Source organism: Pollachius pollachius (assembly GCF_949987615.1).
Source record: "Pollachius pollachius genome assembly, chromosome: 3".
Lineage (NCBI taxonomy): Eukaryota > Metazoa > Chordata > Actinopteri > Gadiformes > Gadidae > Pollachius > Pollachius pollachius.
This window is the reverse complement of record NC_136936.1, coordinates 7,799,355-7,817,864: the sequence shown is the minus strand read 5'-3', so window position 1 is coordinate 7,817,864 and position 18,510 is coordinate 7,799,355. Positions and strand designations below refer to the sequence as shown.

The following is an 18,510-nucleotide window of genomic DNA, read 5'->3' as shown; positions in this document are numbered from 1 at the left end:
GAAGAGGTCCGCACACAGGGGAGAAGGGAGGGAGGGAGGGAGGGAGGGAGGGAGGGAGAAAGAGGAAGAGGTCCGCACACAGGGAGAGAAGGAGGGAGGGAGGGAGGGAGGGAGAGAGAGAAAGAGGTCCGCACATTGGGAGAGAAGGAGGGAGGGACAGAGAGAGGAAGAGGTCCGCACACAGGGGAGAAGGAGGGAGGGAGGGAGACAGAAAGAGGAAGAGCGAGAGAGACAGAGAGAGAGAGAGGGAGTGGGAGACATGGAGCGAAAGAGAGAGCAGACAGAGACAGAGAGAGATAGAGATATAGAGAACAGACAGAGACAAAGAGAGAGACAGAGAGAGAGACCGGGAGCGACAGAAAGAGGAATAGAGAGAGAGACATGGAGCAACAGAGAGCAGACAGACAGACAGAAACAGTGAGTGCAGCAGAGAGACATGGAAGGAGGGCCACATTAGTTTTGAATTACTTCAACGTTCCATAACATAATAGTCTGCCTTCCTCTGCCGTGCTGCTGAGCCCTGATTGGTCGTTTTAAACCCCTGGCTTTCGGCTGGAGAGCCGGGTGCAGATGAAGTAATCGAGATGCATCAGAATAATTGGTCACGGAGCAGAGGAGACGCAACACTAAACCAGACGGCGTGCGAATACACCTTACCGCCACGGAAACAGAGACACTGCTACCGGAGGAATGAATAACGGTTCTACTAAATGAAAGCGGAAAACCACTTTCCATTTTGTAGTCCTTTGCCATGGCTGAGCGAGCAGAAACAATCTGGCACTTGGATATTTATATATATTTTAATTTTAAGATTTATTCCTCCACTTCAGTGGGCAGAGCACGATGATATCATCCCAACTGGGTACGGGCCAATACTCGGTGCCTGTACTCTGTAGGAGAGACCCTTCGTCTTCTTCCCGTTCGCTCAAAGGCTTTTCCCCCGAACCCCGGGTGGGAGACTCGTGAGATACTCGCTGGAAGCTAACGCTCTCCATGGTATTTGAATGGAGATATTTGTTAAGATAGTTTATAAGCTGTAATAATTTTCATTATATAACCACCACAACCCACCCTCCTTTCTTGCACGCACACTAACTTACTTTCACACACTCCTAGTTTTTTTCACACACACTCCAAGCGACTCTCACACACGCTCCTAATGTCCCTCACACACACACTCCTAATGTCCCTAACACACACACTCCTAATGTCCCTCACACACGCTCCTAATGTCCCTCACATACGCTCCTAATGTCCCTCACACACTCCTAATGTCCCTCACACACTCCTAATGTCCATCACACACGCTCCTAATGTCCCTCACACACACTCCTAATGTCCATCACACACACTCCTAATGTCCCTCACACACACTCACACAAACACACACAGCTCAGAGGTCATCATGGGGGCTAACCTTGTCTCCAGCCAGGATCTTGAAGGAGGCGATGACCTGGTCGGCGGTGTCCGTGTCGGTGGTCTCGCGGGACATGAAGTCGATGAAGGCCTGGAAGGTTACTGCGCCGCTGCTGTTGGGGTCAACGATGCCCATGATGCGTGCAAACTCGGCGTCGCCCTGGCAACGGCAATAAGGTGGCAACAGGTTAACCCAGACACGGACACAGACACACACACACACACACACTTGAGTGCAATTAGGAAACTAATCTATTAGTCTATGGTAAAGCCTGACTAGGTGAATCTATATTCATGGTTGTCTAGGTGAAAGCATGGCAACGGTTGTCAAGGGCTACGATTATTCTGAAGCCACCAATGGAAGGAAAGGAGAGAGAAAGAAGGAGGGGTCACAGATAGATTAGCAGATAGAAGATAAGCGTTTGCCACAGTAGGAAGAGGAAAAGGACCTCAGAACATTGAAGGATGAGACACGTTTTCTAAATGGCAGCTTTCAGGAGTCGTCCGTCAGTCTGTCACATAATCCCCAGTCAGTCTGTAGGCCAGTGTTGGGTCAGTACCAGGCTGTTTCCAGTAGAAATGAGGAGGGCCCGGTATTCCTCTGTGGGCATCTGGCCCAGTCGCTTCTGTGGGAGCCGCAGTACCGCGTGGAGGAGCCAGGGGGCAGCAGAGAGACGCAGGGGGCGGTGAGGTGGAAGGAGGAGGATGAAGAAGGTGGAGGTGGGAATAGGTTGGCAATGAGGAAAACAGTAGAGTGAGTGAAAGACAAGAGAGACGCATGAGGAGACATGCAGCAGAGAGGTGTCGATGAGAGATGGGAATAGAGAAAGGTGAGTTATGGGAGGGGGTGAACAGAAAAAGAAGAGATAAAAGAGCAACCAGTTAGCGGAGACGCAGAGGGCAAAGTAACCCCCTTATAGTGAAGGGAGGGGGCCAGAGAGCTGCTAGGTGGAGGCCCAGGTAAGAGACCTCTAGTGGATCAACTCTGGAACAGCACACGCCTGCACCACCCTAGTGATAGCTATTGGCGAGGCTCCGCCACGGTGCTGTAACAAGTCGTCTCCGTTGGGTTGAAGCCTGTGAATAAGAGTTCTAAACTAAACTACAAGGTCAGCAAGTAAACAAGAAAAGAAGAGGTATTGTGTCCAGGAAGGAAGAAAAGGCGAGAACGGTGAAATCCCACTGCTAAGTCTGTGATTAAAGGCAAGGAGTCCCACGGGAACGTCCAGGACAGATCTACGGGTCAGAGGAACCGAGGAAGTGACCTCTACCTCTCCGTGGTTCTGCTCACTCCTACCTGCTTGTTGTTCTCCACATCGTAGCCCAGACTGATCAAACAGGCCTTGAACTCCTCGGCCATCAGAGCTCCACTGTGGTCCTGAGATCAGCCAATCACAGGCCACACAAGTGTTGAGGGGAGGGGGGAAGTCGAAGGGTTCCAACCAATCACAGAGCACCACGTCACGAACACCGACCAATGGCAACACGGGGATGTGGTGGTGGATGGGAACCGTGCGACCCGAGGGCATGCATGAAGGTGGAGAGACAGGATGGAGAGACAGAGGGACACAGAGACACAAACATTGATGGGCAGGTACACGACACACACATCAGTGGAGGTTGACACAATGACCACACCCGCCATTAATGCACTAGAAGTACACGACTTGTTCCTGATGCCAAATAGACTGCATCAAGTTTGCTCTCGAACTAGCCATTCAATTTAGAGCAATTGACTGTTAATTATGAGCAAGGGATGATAATTATTTTTTATTTCATTCCTGATAATGTCTCTAAAAAAAAAAAACAACAAACAACAAGGTTAGGGGTGGGTTAGGCAGGGTTTTTGTACCCAGGGTGGACTGAACCAGGAACACCAGGTGGAGGCATGCCACGAGTGACGTTAGGGTGACTTGTTTACATGGTGGATGCCGGTGATGGATTGGTGGTTGCTATGGATACACTGTACGGCCAAAGCCTCAAGGACACCATAACAACTAGGTTGCAGAGAACTCTGTGTTCTATACATGGAGACCCATGTATAGAACCCATACAATGGTGTTCTGCTCCACAGTACGCCCTTTAGTTTGACTTTTACTGCTCAATTTCTTAGGGTTCACCTCCGTTTGGTGTTGCACCTAAACCGTCCCCCGACCTAACGTGATAAACCTGCTAATACACCAGTGCTGCAGACCTGTCCCTTCCTCTACAGCCCCGTACAGCATGGCCGAGGGATGGCTATGTGAGTGATGGCTCACAGAGTGATGGCTATGTGTCCCTACAGCGGCCCGTGTCTCGCATTTCACCTCATCATCTCTGTGCCCCCTGACCCCCATACCGTAATGATACTCACACGCCAGGCTCCTCTCTCAGTCCCTCCCTGAACACATCACATGGTACAGCACTGCATTAACTTCACATCACAGATTCACCATGGATCCAAAATAACCAGCATTGGGACCTGTGATATTTACCAGACACTGAATGCTAGCGTTCCTTAGCTCTATTAGCATCTGGTGGGAACTGTGGTATTAACCAGACACTGAATGATAGCGTATGTTAGCTCTATTAGCATCTGGTGGGACCTGTGGTATTAACCAGACACTGAATGCTAGCCTTCATTAGCGCTATTAGCATCTGTTGGGACCTTGTAAATAGGATGCCTGAATGCAGGAAAAAAAATCTGCCGTTTGTTCTCAACACATGACAGCCGAGTCTTTATATTGCCTGGTTGTTTGTCATTTTATGTGTTCATGTGTGCATTTTAATAGGCTTAACACATGCCAAAACATTGTTTGCAAGGCATTGTGGGTAAGAAGAACCAAATGGGAGCTCTCCACAGCAACAGCTCGAGTCAAGCCCGGCGGCGTGGGGGTGTGACCTGTGACCCCCGGGGGCGCGGCCCTGACCTTGTCGAAGTGGTTGAAGGAGGTGCGGTACTCGTGGAGCTGCTCCTGGCTGATGCCCTTGGCGTCGCGGGTCAGGATCTGGTTGTCGATCTCGTTGATGGTCCTGGCGATGGTGGTGAGAAGCTGCTCCCAGCCCACACGCAGGTGCTGTGGGGGAGGGGAGAGAGAGGTGAGAGGGAGCGCTGGGGCATGGGGGCCGCCTAGTGGTGGGTCGGTGTAAACGCCATCGGGTCTTTTGTGTTTGTCTGTGCAATGCGGTGCGATTGAACCGATGTGTTTGTGTGTTTCACATTCAGAAAGAGAGTGAGTGTGTGTAAAAGCACCTTTGTCAGTGTGTGTGTGTGTGTTTGACGCCAAGGGTGCAGGCGGTGTACTTGTTGTGTATGTGTGTATGTTATGCGTGTGTCTTGTTATGCATGTTGTACTTGTTGTGTATGTGTATATCTGTAAGAGTGTTACCTCAAAGAGTGAGTCAGTGACTGAGAGCGCGTTACATCCAAGGTGCAGGCGGTGTACTTGTTGTGTATGTGTGTAGATCTGTGCACGAGTGTGTGTGTAACATGTGTGTATCTCTGTTACCCCGATGGTGTGAAAAATGTACTTTTTTTGTATGTGTAAATCTATAAGTGTATTACTTCGTGTGTGTGCGCGTGTGTGCGTGCGTGCGTGCGTGCGTGCGTGCGTGCGTTCATAAGAGCGGGTTACCTCCATGGTGTAGGCGGTGTACTTGTTGTCGAAGATGAGCGCCTCCTGGATGAGCTGGTGGTCCCCCTCCAGCTGGTCGATGTGGGGCTTGTACTCGATGATGCTCTGCTCGTACTCTCTCAGGTGGGTCAGTTGGTCCTCCAGAGTGCCGTTCATCTCGATGGATATCCGGCCGATCTCCTACAACACAGCGGGGGCTGAGGGTTAGAGGGGGGGGGGGTGGTCCTTCCAGGTGGGACCTCCAGCGCTGTGGTAGGGGTTAGGGTTAGATGGGACTAATGTGCTGGAGGGGGATTTCACTCTTTCCTTTACTGTCATAGCTCTGGGTGGTTTCCAACCACTCGGGGGACTTTTATTTTCTCAAGATTCGAGTTCACACCTCTCTGCTGGGTTATTTCAGTTCATCCAACATGTAACCAACCAACTGCACTTTGTTTTTCTACTTTGAACGGAATTATTATCATTATTTATTTGAATTGTCCAGAATCTTTTGTAGTTATTCGAAATTGTAGGCATCAATAAGCCTCACGAAGGGTGCTTAAAGTGTCCGCTAAATGACTAAAAGTAATGTTAAAATAAGGTAAAGTTAAGTATGGCATTAACATGGGCCTAAAAAAAACGCCCGTCTCCATTGGTCGGCGCCTCACCTCCATCTTGGTCTGGATCCAGGGCCCCACCATGTTGGCCTGGGTGGCGAACTGGCGTCGGAGGTGGTCGTTGGACTGCTGCTTGGCCAGCTCTTCCTGCAGGGCCTGGTCCCTCTGGGGCACCAGCCTCTGCACCTACACACACACACACACACACACACACACACACACACACACACACACAGACAGGCGTCATTAACCATGGAGAGGTCACGGCTGCAGTAGCAGAATCACACCACCGGGTGGAGCCAATGAGACACCGGATGAATGGGATACACAATCTTTGGTCTGTTTGTGTAAAAAAACGATGTATACTTTATAACAGGAAGTATACCTCGTCAAACCAAGCAATAGAAATATTTACCGTGCAGATAGCCATACTTTCCTACTTTGTTCCTACCCCTTGTCTCAGCCTATTCCAGTACGATGACACCACCGTCACATTCTACCCTCCATCCGTACTCTGACGTTCATTAAGGCCCGCAGGGACCCACCTTCTCCCACTTGCTGTCGATGCTCTCCGGGGTGATGGAGGTGTAGGGGTTGGTCCCTGACAGGTTGATGCCGTTGTGCTGGGCGATCTTCTGCACCTCCGCCTGGATGGCCTGGATGGCCGCCCGCTCCTTGTTGGCGTCCGGCAGCGTGGACTTGAACTGCTCGTGGGCTGTGATCAGGCCCTGGAGAAGAGGTGGGAGGGGTTTATGGGTGGAAGTGGGCGGGGCTTAAAGGGTGAAGGGGCAGGGTTTGTCGGGGAGGTGGGCGGGAATAGAATCTCGGAACTTGTGGAGCTCAGAAGGTTCCAAAAGTACGTATATTAAAATCGAGTTGTTACCCTATGCGTGAAACATGGTGCATGTCCTCGACCTCATGCACGCTTTTATGATGACTAAAGGGTATTTACTGCAGAGTACCCGAGATCACAGTCTTTCAGGACTAGTAGTGGCACTAAAGCCATTTAAATAATAAAAAATAGAGTTTAGTCAGAAGAGGGGAAACCCCTGATTATCCCGTGTGAGCGGATCCCTGGTGTGGTCCCGTGTTGCCGTGGCTACCTGGATCTCCTCGATGTTGTGGACGATGAACATGTCCTGCAGGTCCTCCATGGCGCCCTCCATCCAGTTGTTGAACGGCGCCGCCCTCTTGGCGTACTCCAGGTACAGCTCGTCTATGGACTCCAGCTGCTTCTCTGTCCTCTGGGGGAGCACAGACCAATTATAGACCAATTAACCCATCATCAACTCATTAACCAATCATTAACTCACGCACCAATCATAGACAAATTAACCAATCATAAACTCATTAACCAATGAGACGATCACAAAAAACAGAAACAAGATTTAATTTACTATAGCAATCCATGTTCTACGATTATGCACATACAAGTATTTTTGTGAAAAACTGAAAAAAGGAAGTCATATATATGAAGAACGAAGAGGAAGTGAGCGTTTAGGACGCAGAGCCACAGATATAAATGGAGGAGGTGAGGTAGAGAGGGAGACAAAAATAACAAATGGAGACTGTCAGAGAGAGAGAAAGATAAAGAGGTAGAGACAGTATCAGAGAGAAAGATGAGAAAGAGACAGAGCGGTAGAGACTCAGCGAGGGAGAGAGGGGTAGAGACTCAGGGAGAGAGAGAGAGGGGTAGAGACTCAGGGAGAGAGAGAGAGGGGTAGAGACTCAGGGAGAGAGACAGAGAGGGGTAGAGACTCAGGGAGAGAGAGAGGGGTAGAGACTCAGGGAGAGAGAGAGAGGGGTAGAGACTCAGGGAGAGAGACAGAGAGGGGTAGAGACTCAGGGAGAGAGAGAGGGGTAGAGACTCAGGGAGAGAGACAGAGAGGGGTAGAGACTCAGGGAGAGAGAGAGGGGTAGAGACTCAGGGAGAGAGACACAGAGGGGTAGAGACTCAGGGAGAGAGAGAGAGGGGTAGAGACTCAGGGAGAGAGACAGAGAGGGGTAGAGACTCAGGGAGAGAAACAGAGAGGGGTAGAGACTCAGGGAGAGAGAGAGAGACAGAGAGGTAGAGACTCAGGTAGAGAGAGAGAGGGGTAGAGACTCAGCGAGAGAGAGAGAGAGAGGTAAAGATTCAGCGAGAGAGAGAGGGGTAGAGACTCAGGGAGGGAGAGAGAGACAGAGAGGTAGAGACTCAGGGAGAGAGAGAGGGGTACCTCCAGTGACTCTCTGCGGTTCTGGGTCAGGGAGCCCAGGCTGTCCCACTGTTCACAGATGTTCTGACAGCGAGCGTTCACACTGGGGGAGTCGTAGTAGTCCAGCTCACTGTGGAAACACACACACACAGACCTTTATTAACATGCCTGAACCAACCATTCCATCAAGGTTAACCACCACAAAGGACTCCAGCGCTCTAGGGGTCTAGTGTTCACAGGAGATGGGGCTGAAGGTTTAAGGGTTGTCACATGACCAGTCAGGTGGTACAGGTTTCTACTTCCTGCGGTCGTACCAGACAGTCAGGTGGTAAAGGTTTCTACTTCCTGCGGTGTTACTAGACAGCCAGGTGGTAAAGGTTTCTACTTCCTGCGGTGTTACTAGACAGCCAGGTGATAAAGGTTTCTACTTCCTGCGGTGTTACTAGACAGCCAGGTGGTAAAGGTTTCTACTTCCTGCGGTGTTACTAGACAGTCAGGTGGTAAAGGTTTCTACTTCCTGCGGTGTTACTAGACAGTCAGGTGATCCAGGTTTCTACTTCCTGCGGTGTTACTAGACAGTCAGGTGATCCTGGTTTCTACTTCCTGCGGTCTTATTTGACAGTCAGGTGGTAAAGGTTTCTACTTCCTGCCGTCTTACCAGACAGCCAGGTGGTAAAGATTTCTACTTCCTGCGGTCTTACTTGAGTTCCTGTGCGATGGCGGCGATCTGCTCCACGCGGTCCTGGTGGGCGGCCAGGTCGCTCTCGAAGGCCTCGTGTTTCCGTAGCAACGCCTTGACCTCTGACAGAGTGGCGGTGGCGTAGTCCTTCTGGGTCAGCATGGCCTCCTTACCTACACACACACACACACACACACACACACACACACACACACACACACACACATACACACACACACACACACACACACACACACACACACACACACATTAAAGATCGAGCAGGTCAATTGGATCCAACAGGCAGTGAGTATAGTGTGTGTGTGTTTTGTCTTTGCATATGCACACTAAGGTCTGCGTGTGGGTGTATTTGTGTGTTATCTTCAAACTTCTGAGTGTTGTTTCTTAATTTGTGTTTGTGTGTGTGTGTGTTTCTGTGTGTGTGTGTGTTTCTATGTGTTTGTGTGTGTATGTTTGTGTGTTTCTATGTGTTTGTGTGTGTATGTTTGTGTGTTTCTGTGTGTGTGTGTTTCTCTGTGTTTGTGTGTGTATGTTTGTGTGTTTCTTTGTGTGTGTGTTTCTATGTTTGTGTGTGTCTCCTCACCATCGGTCCAGGCCTCGTGGATGGTGGCCTTCTGGCGGAACTTCTCCGCCAGGTGGTCGAGTCGCTCCAGACGGCGGATCTCGTTCAGCAGCCACTCCTCGTAGCCCTTCTCCGCGCCCTCCAGCGCGTGCCACGACCCGTTGATGTCCTGGAGAGAGCACAGCGCAGCTAGCCGTGAGCTAGCGGTAGCAGCCGGCTAATGCTAGCAGTGCGTCTGGGCCAGCCCTCGGTCAATCTCAGTGAGTTAAAGTTCGATAAGTGACAGGATAGGATGTTACTAATCCAAACTAATGGTTAAGGGACCTGTTCTCTCTCACACACACACACACACACACACACACACACACTTTCCCCCATAATCCCACCCTGCCCGTGTGCCATGCAGGAGCTCCAGCTACGGCCCTGTAGCGGGGGGGTTCTCGGGGGTACTTACGGACACCATGCGTCCCTCTGAGGGCATGAAGGCGGGTCTGTTGCTCAGCCGCAGCTTGGTCTGCAGGGTGTTGAAGTTGATCTCCAGCTGGCACTTCTCCTGGACCTGGGGACACGGAGCGGGGTCAGAGGTCAACCCCTCCGAACTACAACCCGGGACAGACACACCGTTCAACGCGTGCTTGATGAGAGGCTGGATACTAGAGGTCCAACGGTGAACAACTATATGCATTACTGTTTTAGGTTCACAGTTTTCGGTAAAGTGTGCGATGACAAGCTCCTCTAAAATTGTTCTATATATCTATCTATCGATCTATTTTCAATGATCATTTAACTCAAACGGTGGTTTGTACATTGTGTTTGTGTTTCCATTCAATTGCACCTGAGCCCTAGCGCTATTTATCAGCATGTGAGGAAATGCACTTTCGTAGACGACTTAACGCCGAGTAAGAAAACCAAATCCTAAGTGGAGTACATCACATCACAGCCTGTTAATATCAGCAGGTAGAGCCTAGTCGGTTGGTGAAGGGCGTGTGTGTGTGTGTGTGTGTGTGTGTGTGTGTGTGTGTGTGTGTGTGTGTGTGTGTGTGTCTCTCTCTGGGCTACCTTGGGGGGCTTGTGGACCCGGCGGTAGTCTCTGAAGTCCTCTAGCTTCTGCTGCATCTCGGCCATGGTCTTCTCTGGGGCCCGGTTCTCCAGCCAGGGGATGGTCCGACGGATCCACTCCAGAAGCTGGAGCCGAGGGACGGGGACAAGAGAGAGGAGGGGAGGGAGAGCGTGACAGGGAACCAGAGCGTTAACACTGGTGTACTCCCAGGTTCACCATTTACAAATCAAAACTAAATATTCTCTCCTCACAGGACACTGTGTGTGTGTGTGTGTGTGACGGTCTGCTCATCTGTACAGACGGTGCAGTACTCTCATGAGTGATTCTCCGTGTGTGTGTGTGTGTGAGTCTCCTCAGCAGTGGTTCTCCGTGTGTGTGTGTGTGTGTGTGTGTGTGTGAGCCTCCTCAGGAGTGCTTCTCCATGTGTGTGTGTGTGTGTGAGAGTCTCCTCAGGAGTGCTTCTCCATGTGTGTGTGTGTGAGCCTCCTCAGGATTGGTTCTCCATGTGTGTGTCTCCTCATCAGTACTCACATCACTGGCCAGCTTCTCATAGTCCTCCATCAGGTGCTCGTTCTCCTGGTTGACGGCCAGCACTTTGCAGATACGATTGGCAGCCGTCTCAGCCTATCACAGAGCAGATCCATCAGTCAGGCGTGTGTCGCTTTGTTAAAACACACAAACCCATTTTAGTACCAAAACAATAAGTTAGGATATCGTAGCTTCATGTCACAACCCAAGGCAAGCAATTAACCTCTGTTAAAATAACAAAACTTCCCTTTCCAACAAGTGGCCTGTTTGTTAGTGATCCTACAGAGGCCTTCTTTGTCTCTACAACCCGTCTAAGCACTGGGGAACTTGTGGTAAACTCACAACTCACACGCAAGCAGTGAAAATATCCATTCAACACACACAAAGGCCTGAGCCATCGGGGTTATAAACACAAAACCACTCATTTCTGCGCTGTTCAAGCCATCCTACAGGCCAGTAAACCCTATCCCATGCTGCGTCGGGCCGCCGGTTAGTTCTCACAGTGCCAGTTCATCACTCGTGGGGTCCATCACAGTGTAATCACTCGGTTGCGTGGGTTTCAAACTCCATGCGTCTCCTGCCCCAGCCCAGTAGCAAGCTAGGTAGGTCTAGTTACATGTTATGCTGCGGTGGTCCCGCTCTCTTAGGGGGGGGCTAGCAGGGGTACAACGCTACGGTACCCCTGCAATTCAGAAAGACACCCCGTTTCTGCAGCATCTCCGGTACGGACGGGCCGCCCACAAAGCCTCTTCAGGGGGTCGCAACAGACAGAGGATTCATTTAAACATTTGGTTCGGTGCTGGCTGAATAACACTGGTAACGTTCCTCCCCATAAACGCATCACAGAATAAACGTATTTAATAGAACGAAACGGAATACAACAAAACATAATAAGAAACATTGGATTTGAAGCAAACATTGGATGATGAAACAATGGGTGTTAGTGGCTGAAAGTGTACTGAGCTGACCTTAAATAGAGTTCCTCACAGTAGTACGTACCAGCACTAACAACTCTCATAATAATACTTAGAATATGTCTGGCTGAGTCGTTCTGTACTGGGAACCTAGGGTGGGAAACTCTGCTCTGGTCTGTAGAAAGTAGGTCTTGAAGTAGGAGGATCCATGGAATAGTTTCTATGGCTAGAAGATATTCCATGGCTCCATAGAAAGTGTTTGTTTGTGGAGGTTTGTTTGATGCCTCTAAGTGAGGTTGGCTGGGTGGAGTCAGTGGTCTGAGAGGGGTGGGGCTCACCTTCTGAGCACCAGAGAAGGCATGATAGAAGCAGGACACGTAGGTCATGATGGCCTTCTCATCAGGCCTCAGTGTACCCACGATGTCTACACACAGCCCAGCGACCAGCAGCAGGGCGAGAGAGGCCAGATTAAATAGAGAGAGGGAGAGAGAGAGAGAGAGAGAGAGAGAGAGAAAAAAAGAGGTTGAAGCCAAAGCCACCCAAAGCTAGTAGAATCCCCTTGGCCCGGAAGCGGAACAGGGGCGAGACTGCCGATTGGACAGGGGGCGGGGCTTGGTAGCTCCGCCCACCTGGCCTCACTTCCAGAGCGGCAGGTACCCTGAAAAAGCAGGTCCGAGTGTTGGTTGCCTGGGAGAGGAGGGCTATTATGGGATGCCCTGGGGCGGAAGAGGAGGAGATGGTTTGTGAAGGGAGGAAGAAGAGCAAGGCCTGAGAAAGCGAACTTTGAGTCCAGCGCTCAGGGCTGAGACGGGCACGCACACACACCCACTGAAATAGTTGAGCTCCTTTTTTTTTTTTAACATTTATATATATTTTACTTGTGGTCTTGGGCAAATACGGTACAATAAAGTAAATGCCATCCATTTTCATCCATTATCTTTCGTTTCTTAATTTAATGGAATAAAAATATTAGCAAATTGCAATGTTTGCGTTTCAAAACACACCTCATCGCCTTGGAAACGTTTAGCGCCTCGGCGAGCAGAGAACGTGTGCGAGTGAGTAAGTGAATGAGGGAGTTTGTGTGAGTGTGTCTATGCGCACGTCCCAACACCACCCGTAGCCTGTTGCAGCACTGAGGAGTGGCAGACATTCAGCCTTGTTGGGAAAGGCCTTCAGCACATGGTTGTTAGTACCAGGGGGTCACAGGTCAGGGGTCACAGGGGTCAAAGGGTACCTTCTGGGCTCCAGAGAATGCATGGTAGAAACTGGACACATAGGTCATTATGGCTTTCTCATCGGGACGAGCCGTGTTGACAATGTCTACGGAGCAGGGGGCAAGCAGGAGTGTTACGTACACGTACATAGACACAGACACACACATTGGACACACACATACATTGGACACGTACATAGACACACACACACACTGGACACATACATAGACACACACAAACATTGGACACACACATTGGACACATACATAGACACACATACATTGGACACGTACATAGACACACACACACACAATGGACACATACATAGACACACACAAACATTGGACACACACACATTGGACACATACATAGACACACACACATTGGACAAGTACATAGACACACACACATTGGACAAGTACATACAAACACACACATTAGACACACACACATTGGACAATTACATTGAAAAGCACATATTGGTCACACAGACATTGGACATACATAGACACACACATTGGAAACACACACACACACACACATTAGACACAAACATAGACACACACACATTGACAGGCAGTACAGGATTACTCACAAGGTACAGAACAACAGATGAGACATGCCAACGTACATTTAACTACAGAACACACACACAGCTAAATATAGTCATCAGGGGTTTAAACGCACCACAACAATGTTTATAGAAGATGAGACGCAGACAACACAGTCAGACACAGACGGGTCAGACAGACGGTTCCGACATAGAGCAGGTCATACATAGAGCAGGTCATACATAGAGCAGGTCCTGTGGATGGAAAATAGTCAGTGGCAGGAGAGAGGGAGGGGAGGAGGGAGGGAGCAAGTTTGATGTTCTTCCAAGTGACCAGGAGCTCTCCTTCCTCCTGCCATTTTAACATGTACACCCTCTCACGCACTCTCACCCTCTCTCAGAGTAATAGTCCTAGCATGTGTTGAGCTGGACACACACACACACACACACACACACACACACACACACACACACACCCTTGAAAATGACATGTAAATACAGGATTTCGTGACGGTGTTCCAGTTTACATGACTGTCTTCACAAACACGCAGATTAACGTACCTTCTGCGTCCATCATCTTGGGAATGTCAAGGTACTTCTCGGCCACTTCGAAGGCGTTGTTCAAATTGGTCAAAGGGTCATCCTGAAACAACCAACCACAGTGTAAGAAAACAGCAGGCTGGCCAATCCAATAACAACTTTCATTTGGAGTTCAAAGTGAAATAGAGTTCAGGAGTGGAAGTGAAAGACTTAAATTACAAACATTGTTGTCCTGAATTCAATTAACCTAATAAACTGTCTGTCGGTCTCTGTGTTTGTGTGTTCCCACCCACCTTCCTAAGCTTATCATAGTCGATGAGCTCAGGTCTGTGTCTGTGGATCAGAGCATTGAAGGCAAGACCATCCTTCCAGCTGTTGGAAATGGAGATAGAGACAAAAGACACACACACACGTCAGATGGGGGCATCATTCATTTACAGCTGGCACTGTAGGCTAGTATCCCTTCGACATTCATAAACATATAACTAACTAGAACACTAGAAGAGTCGTCTTCACCACTGGAGGGCAGTCTTTAGCCTGAGACAGCCAGAGTACTGCTGCAGTATTACACGGAGCAAGGCGTGGATATTTTCTACCCCTCAATCATGGTGAACTCCGTAGAATAAAGATATTGTTTATTGTGCCAACATGGAATGTTTCTGAGGCAATAGTACCAAATAGGTTGGCTTGTGTGTGTGTTTTTCTGTGCTTGCATGCGATTTTTTGGGAGACTGTGTGTGCTTGCATGCGAGTGTGTTTGTGAGACTGTGTGTGTGTGTGTGCATGCGTGTGCTTGCATGCAAGTGTGCTTGTGAGACTGTGCACACACACACACACACACACACATGCTTGCATGTGATTTTGTTAGTGAGTGTACGTTTAACCTGTTGGAAAAGGTTCTGGACATTGACACTTGTGTGGCCTAAGTGTGCTCATCCAGATATGGAAGCAAACATTTCTGTTTGTGCAAGCGCATGTATTAATGCGTGTGTGTGCATGCGTTTAGCCTGCTGTGTGAGTGCAAGTGTGTGTGTGTGTTCAGCCTGCTATGGAAATGTTTGTGTGTATGTGCGTTTAGCCTGCTATGGAAATGTTTGTGTGTATGTGCGTTTAACCTGATGTGGAAGCGTGCGTGCGTTTACCTGATGTGGAAGTTCTGGACATTGACGTTCTTGTAGGGAGCCGTCTTCCTCTGGCACCACAACAGAAGACCCTCCTTCGCAGAGGTCTCTGCAGAGAGAGGAGGAAGGAGGAGAGGAAAGAGAGGGAGAGGAGGAAGGAGAAGAGAAAAGACGGGCGAGGGTGAAAGAAGAGGTCAGTGGGAAGGATAGAGGGGAGAGGCAGAGAGTGGGAGAAGGCGAGAAGGGGAGGCAGAGAGTGAGAGAAGGCAAGAGGGGGAGGGTTACAGAGAGGGACAGAAGGAACAAAAAATGAAAAAACATTACAGCATATTCATTGATTATTGCAGGAACACATGACCTTGGCAACAGAGTTTATTTAAAGGGTATATCAATTTGCAGGGTCCACCATTTAGTTGTGCTATGTGGTCAGGTAGACCACCAGCACTGATATCCAACATCCGCTGACCATGTTCCAATAGTACATCTATTCAACTCTATTCCCCATCTGAGATCTTATTAAACAGCTGGGTGTGTGGGTGTGTGTGCATGGAGGGCTGTTTACATCTGTGTGTATCTGTGTGGGTGTGTACATCTGTGTGTGCGGCAAGTGACATCCCTTCGGTCCAATCAGAGTGCAGAACTGCAGTAGCGTGTGTATCAGTCCAGATGGAGCTGTTCCTACAATTTCATTTCCATCAACTCTTAAGTTAATGTTGGGCAGTAGGCGTAGCAGCCACTCACTGTTTTTACCAAAAAGGTCACTAGTTCATGTATTCAAATCCTACAGTAAAAACTGGCTGGGGTGTTTCATGCCAAACGGAAAGGTTCTGGGTTCGATCCCCAATGTTTGCAGGCACCATGCCTTCATCCTGGTCTTAGAGGCCCAAACCCTGCCTGGTCTGGTAGGACTTCATGGATCTGATTCACCATCAGGCGCTTTAGGTAGAAGCACCTGCTTAACAACTAAAGAGTGAATATAATAAAACCCAGACACAGTGTGCTGTTCCACAAGACCCCACTGGGCCACAGTGTCCCAGCCAGGCTCCACGTTGTAATGTAGGGCTGGGGGAGTACCGTCTACGGAGATGTCCTGGATGGCGAAACGCAGGATGATGGTCCAGATCATTCCCAGGGTCATCTTGGCGTTCCCGTCCACGATTTCTGTGCACGTCAGGAGAGGAGAGAGGGCAGACAGTTGGTCAAAACACACAACCTCTGATTTCCATTTTCTAAGCCTTGAAACACAACGACGAGGGCCGAGCACCTGGGGAATGGGGCAGATTTGGGCATATGGGCTGGCCGACCAACACTGACGACACAGGGGTGTGTAGTCCTGTGTTGTCATTCACAGACGCCATCATTCTGGGTTGCTCCCCCTCCCCCCCCGGATAGAATTCATTAAATCTAATCTGGATAACTTTGAGACATTTAAATCTATAAAGACACTTAAATCTATAAAAACTCTTTTGTTGTGGTATTTAGTGTCGAATTATTGATGTATTTAGTAAGCAGCCGCGTAATACGCTCGGTAACGTGCATATAAACCACTTCAGGGCTATTCGAGGGGCTTGATTTCCAAACATTATCCCTTATATTATATTCTCAGATTACAGAATGTTTGACAAAACCCCCCAGATTTGCATTCAACACCTCGGGTGATTACAGAACAGATTAACGACGCTCTAATGTAGCGATCCAGCCAACAGTCTTATCATCGCCTAGTCCTTCACACACATTCCCCCAATTAACACACTCGTTAGACAGAGACAGAGGGGGTGAGGGGAGAGGGGAGAGGAGAGGGGAGAGTACTGGGGTAGAGAGAAGAGGGGTGATGGGGGTGTTCTAGGGTAGAGAGGAATATACTAACACAGGACAGGGGAGAGGAGAGGAGTGCAGTTGGGACTCTCTCCTAGAGAGATGAGAGCAGAGAGGAGTATACTAGGGTAGAGAGATGAGGGGAGAGGAACGACGAGGAGTATGGTAGTTTAATGTTTCCTCTATACTATAAACAAGCTCTGATCTGGGATAGAACAGAGGTCCTTGACCAGTCCCCTAAATCACTAAGCTGTGGCTGTGTCTTTGTTGAACACACCCACACACACACACACACAGAATTGTGTGTGTGTGTGCACACCCAAGTGTGCACACACACACACACATATACACACGCTAACCATGAACAGATAGCCCACAGAAGGTCATCAGTTGGAAACAGAGCAGAGTTACTGGAAGGAAAGTATTGAGAGAGGAAACAAGCCAGTCCTGCAAGAGCATGTAATGAGTCTACTAGAGTCAAGTATATGTTAACACCGAACAAGTTTTGAATCTAAAGGCCGCTTATTTTAATATACATGTCAGTGAATCACAATGAGTCTATGGAATAAACTATGTTAATAGTAAAGGTTACGACAATGAGCCTACGGACCACAACATGTTAGCAATATATGCATTAATAATGTCTATAGACCACTATAAGTTTCATTAAATACATCTTGTATGTCTATGGACCGCTATAGGTCACAGGTAAAGAAGACAGACGGACAAACAAGGTTTTGGAGGGAAATTAATCGTATATTATCTTCCAAACACTACCTTGAATTTAAGGAATTTTGTGTGGTATGTTCCATTAAACAATAAGGCATACATTCCAACATGGAAACCTCACTTCACCTTCAAAGATGATAACCTGGTCGAGGGAGATGTTTGATGAAGAATTCTAAAGTTCAAAACCCAGTGAAATCCAAGCAATGCTACACACATGACGCAAAGATATCACACCCATAAGCTGCTCCAACCTTTTTTTTGTGCATCCATTATTTTAACAGGATTGTGAATGACAATATTTGAAAGAGCAGAAAAATATCTGACCCCAAGAAATAACTGTGGAAAGATTTCTCTGATGTTTTGAGGGTGATTTGCCCAGAGCCAAAATGGCTGACGCTAGAGAATGCATAAAATGTGCACACCACTGCATGCTGGACACTACCCTAGGCTCATTTGTTATTGGTTGTGTATTCACACCGTGGACACGCACACACACGTGTTATTAAGTGGTGCGGTCAACGACCTCTGTCCAACCTGGGAGACAGAGAGAGGGTGTGTACGTGAGACTGTGTGTGTGTTTGCGTGTTACTAAGCCACTGACCCTCGGCTCCGATGGACACCAGCTTGACTCCTTTGCTGGCGATGAAGTCCAAAGCTTTGTTTACGTTGTTGATCTTGTGGACCCTCATCTTTCCTCGCTCTGGCTTGGGTAACCGCTCACCTACAAACACGCACACAGAAACACACACAGACACACAAGTGCTCAGACATACAGGATACAGGAGTGCAAGGTGGACAGCATTGAGTGAATGAGAGCCAGCGGTGACTGGGGAAAAGCATGTTTCCACGGCCTCAGCAGAATGTCTGCTGTTTACCACAGAGCCCAGATACCTGCTGTTCCACACGCCTGGCCCCGGGCTCTACCCGACAGGACGTGCCAGGGTTTTCCCTCTGGT

General features: G+C 49.0%; 1 protein-coding gene across 1 annotated transcript in view; it reads right to left on the bottom strand.

The window, feature by feature from the left end:
* The window catches only part of actn4 (actinin, alpha 4), a 48,091-nt gene that overhangs the window by 801 nt on the left and 28,780 nt on the right, over positions 1-18,510 (bottom strand). The window contains exons 3-21 of the mRNA XM_079731190.1: positions 18,156-18,275; positions 16,085-16,171; positions 15,032-15,119; positions 14,183-14,261; positions 13,911-13,992; positions 12,820-12,905; positions 10,675-10,767; positions 10,143-10,268; positions 9,538-9,642; positions 9,105-9,252; positions 8,523-8,673; positions 7,843-7,951; positions 6,730-6,870; positions 6,172-6,354; positions 5,678-5,812; positions 5,031-5,210; positions 4,326-4,472; positions 2,714-2,794; positions 1,418-1,576 (exon numbers count right to left, since the gene is read on the bottom strand). Of these exons, the coding sequence (XP_079587316.1) occupies positions 1,418-1,576; positions 2,714-2,794; positions 4,326-4,472; positions 5,031-5,210; positions 5,678-5,812; positions 6,172-6,354; positions 6,730-6,870; positions 7,843-7,951; positions 8,523-8,673; positions 9,105-9,252; positions 9,538-9,642; positions 10,143-10,268; positions 10,675-10,767; positions 12,820-12,905; positions 13,911-13,992; positions 14,183-14,261; positions 15,032-15,119; positions 16,085-16,171; positions 18,156-18,275 (2,300 nt within the window). The remainder of the gene's footprint in view (positions 1-1,417; positions 1,577-2,713; positions 2,795-4,325; positions 4,473-5,030; positions 5,211-5,677; positions 5,813-6,171; positions 6,355-6,729; positions 6,871-7,842; positions 7,952-8,522; positions 8,674-9,104; positions 9,253-9,537; positions 9,643-10,142; positions 10,269-10,674; positions 10,768-12,819; positions 12,906-13,910; positions 13,993-14,182; positions 14,262-15,031; positions 15,120-16,084; positions 16,172-18,155; positions 18,276-18,510) is intronic.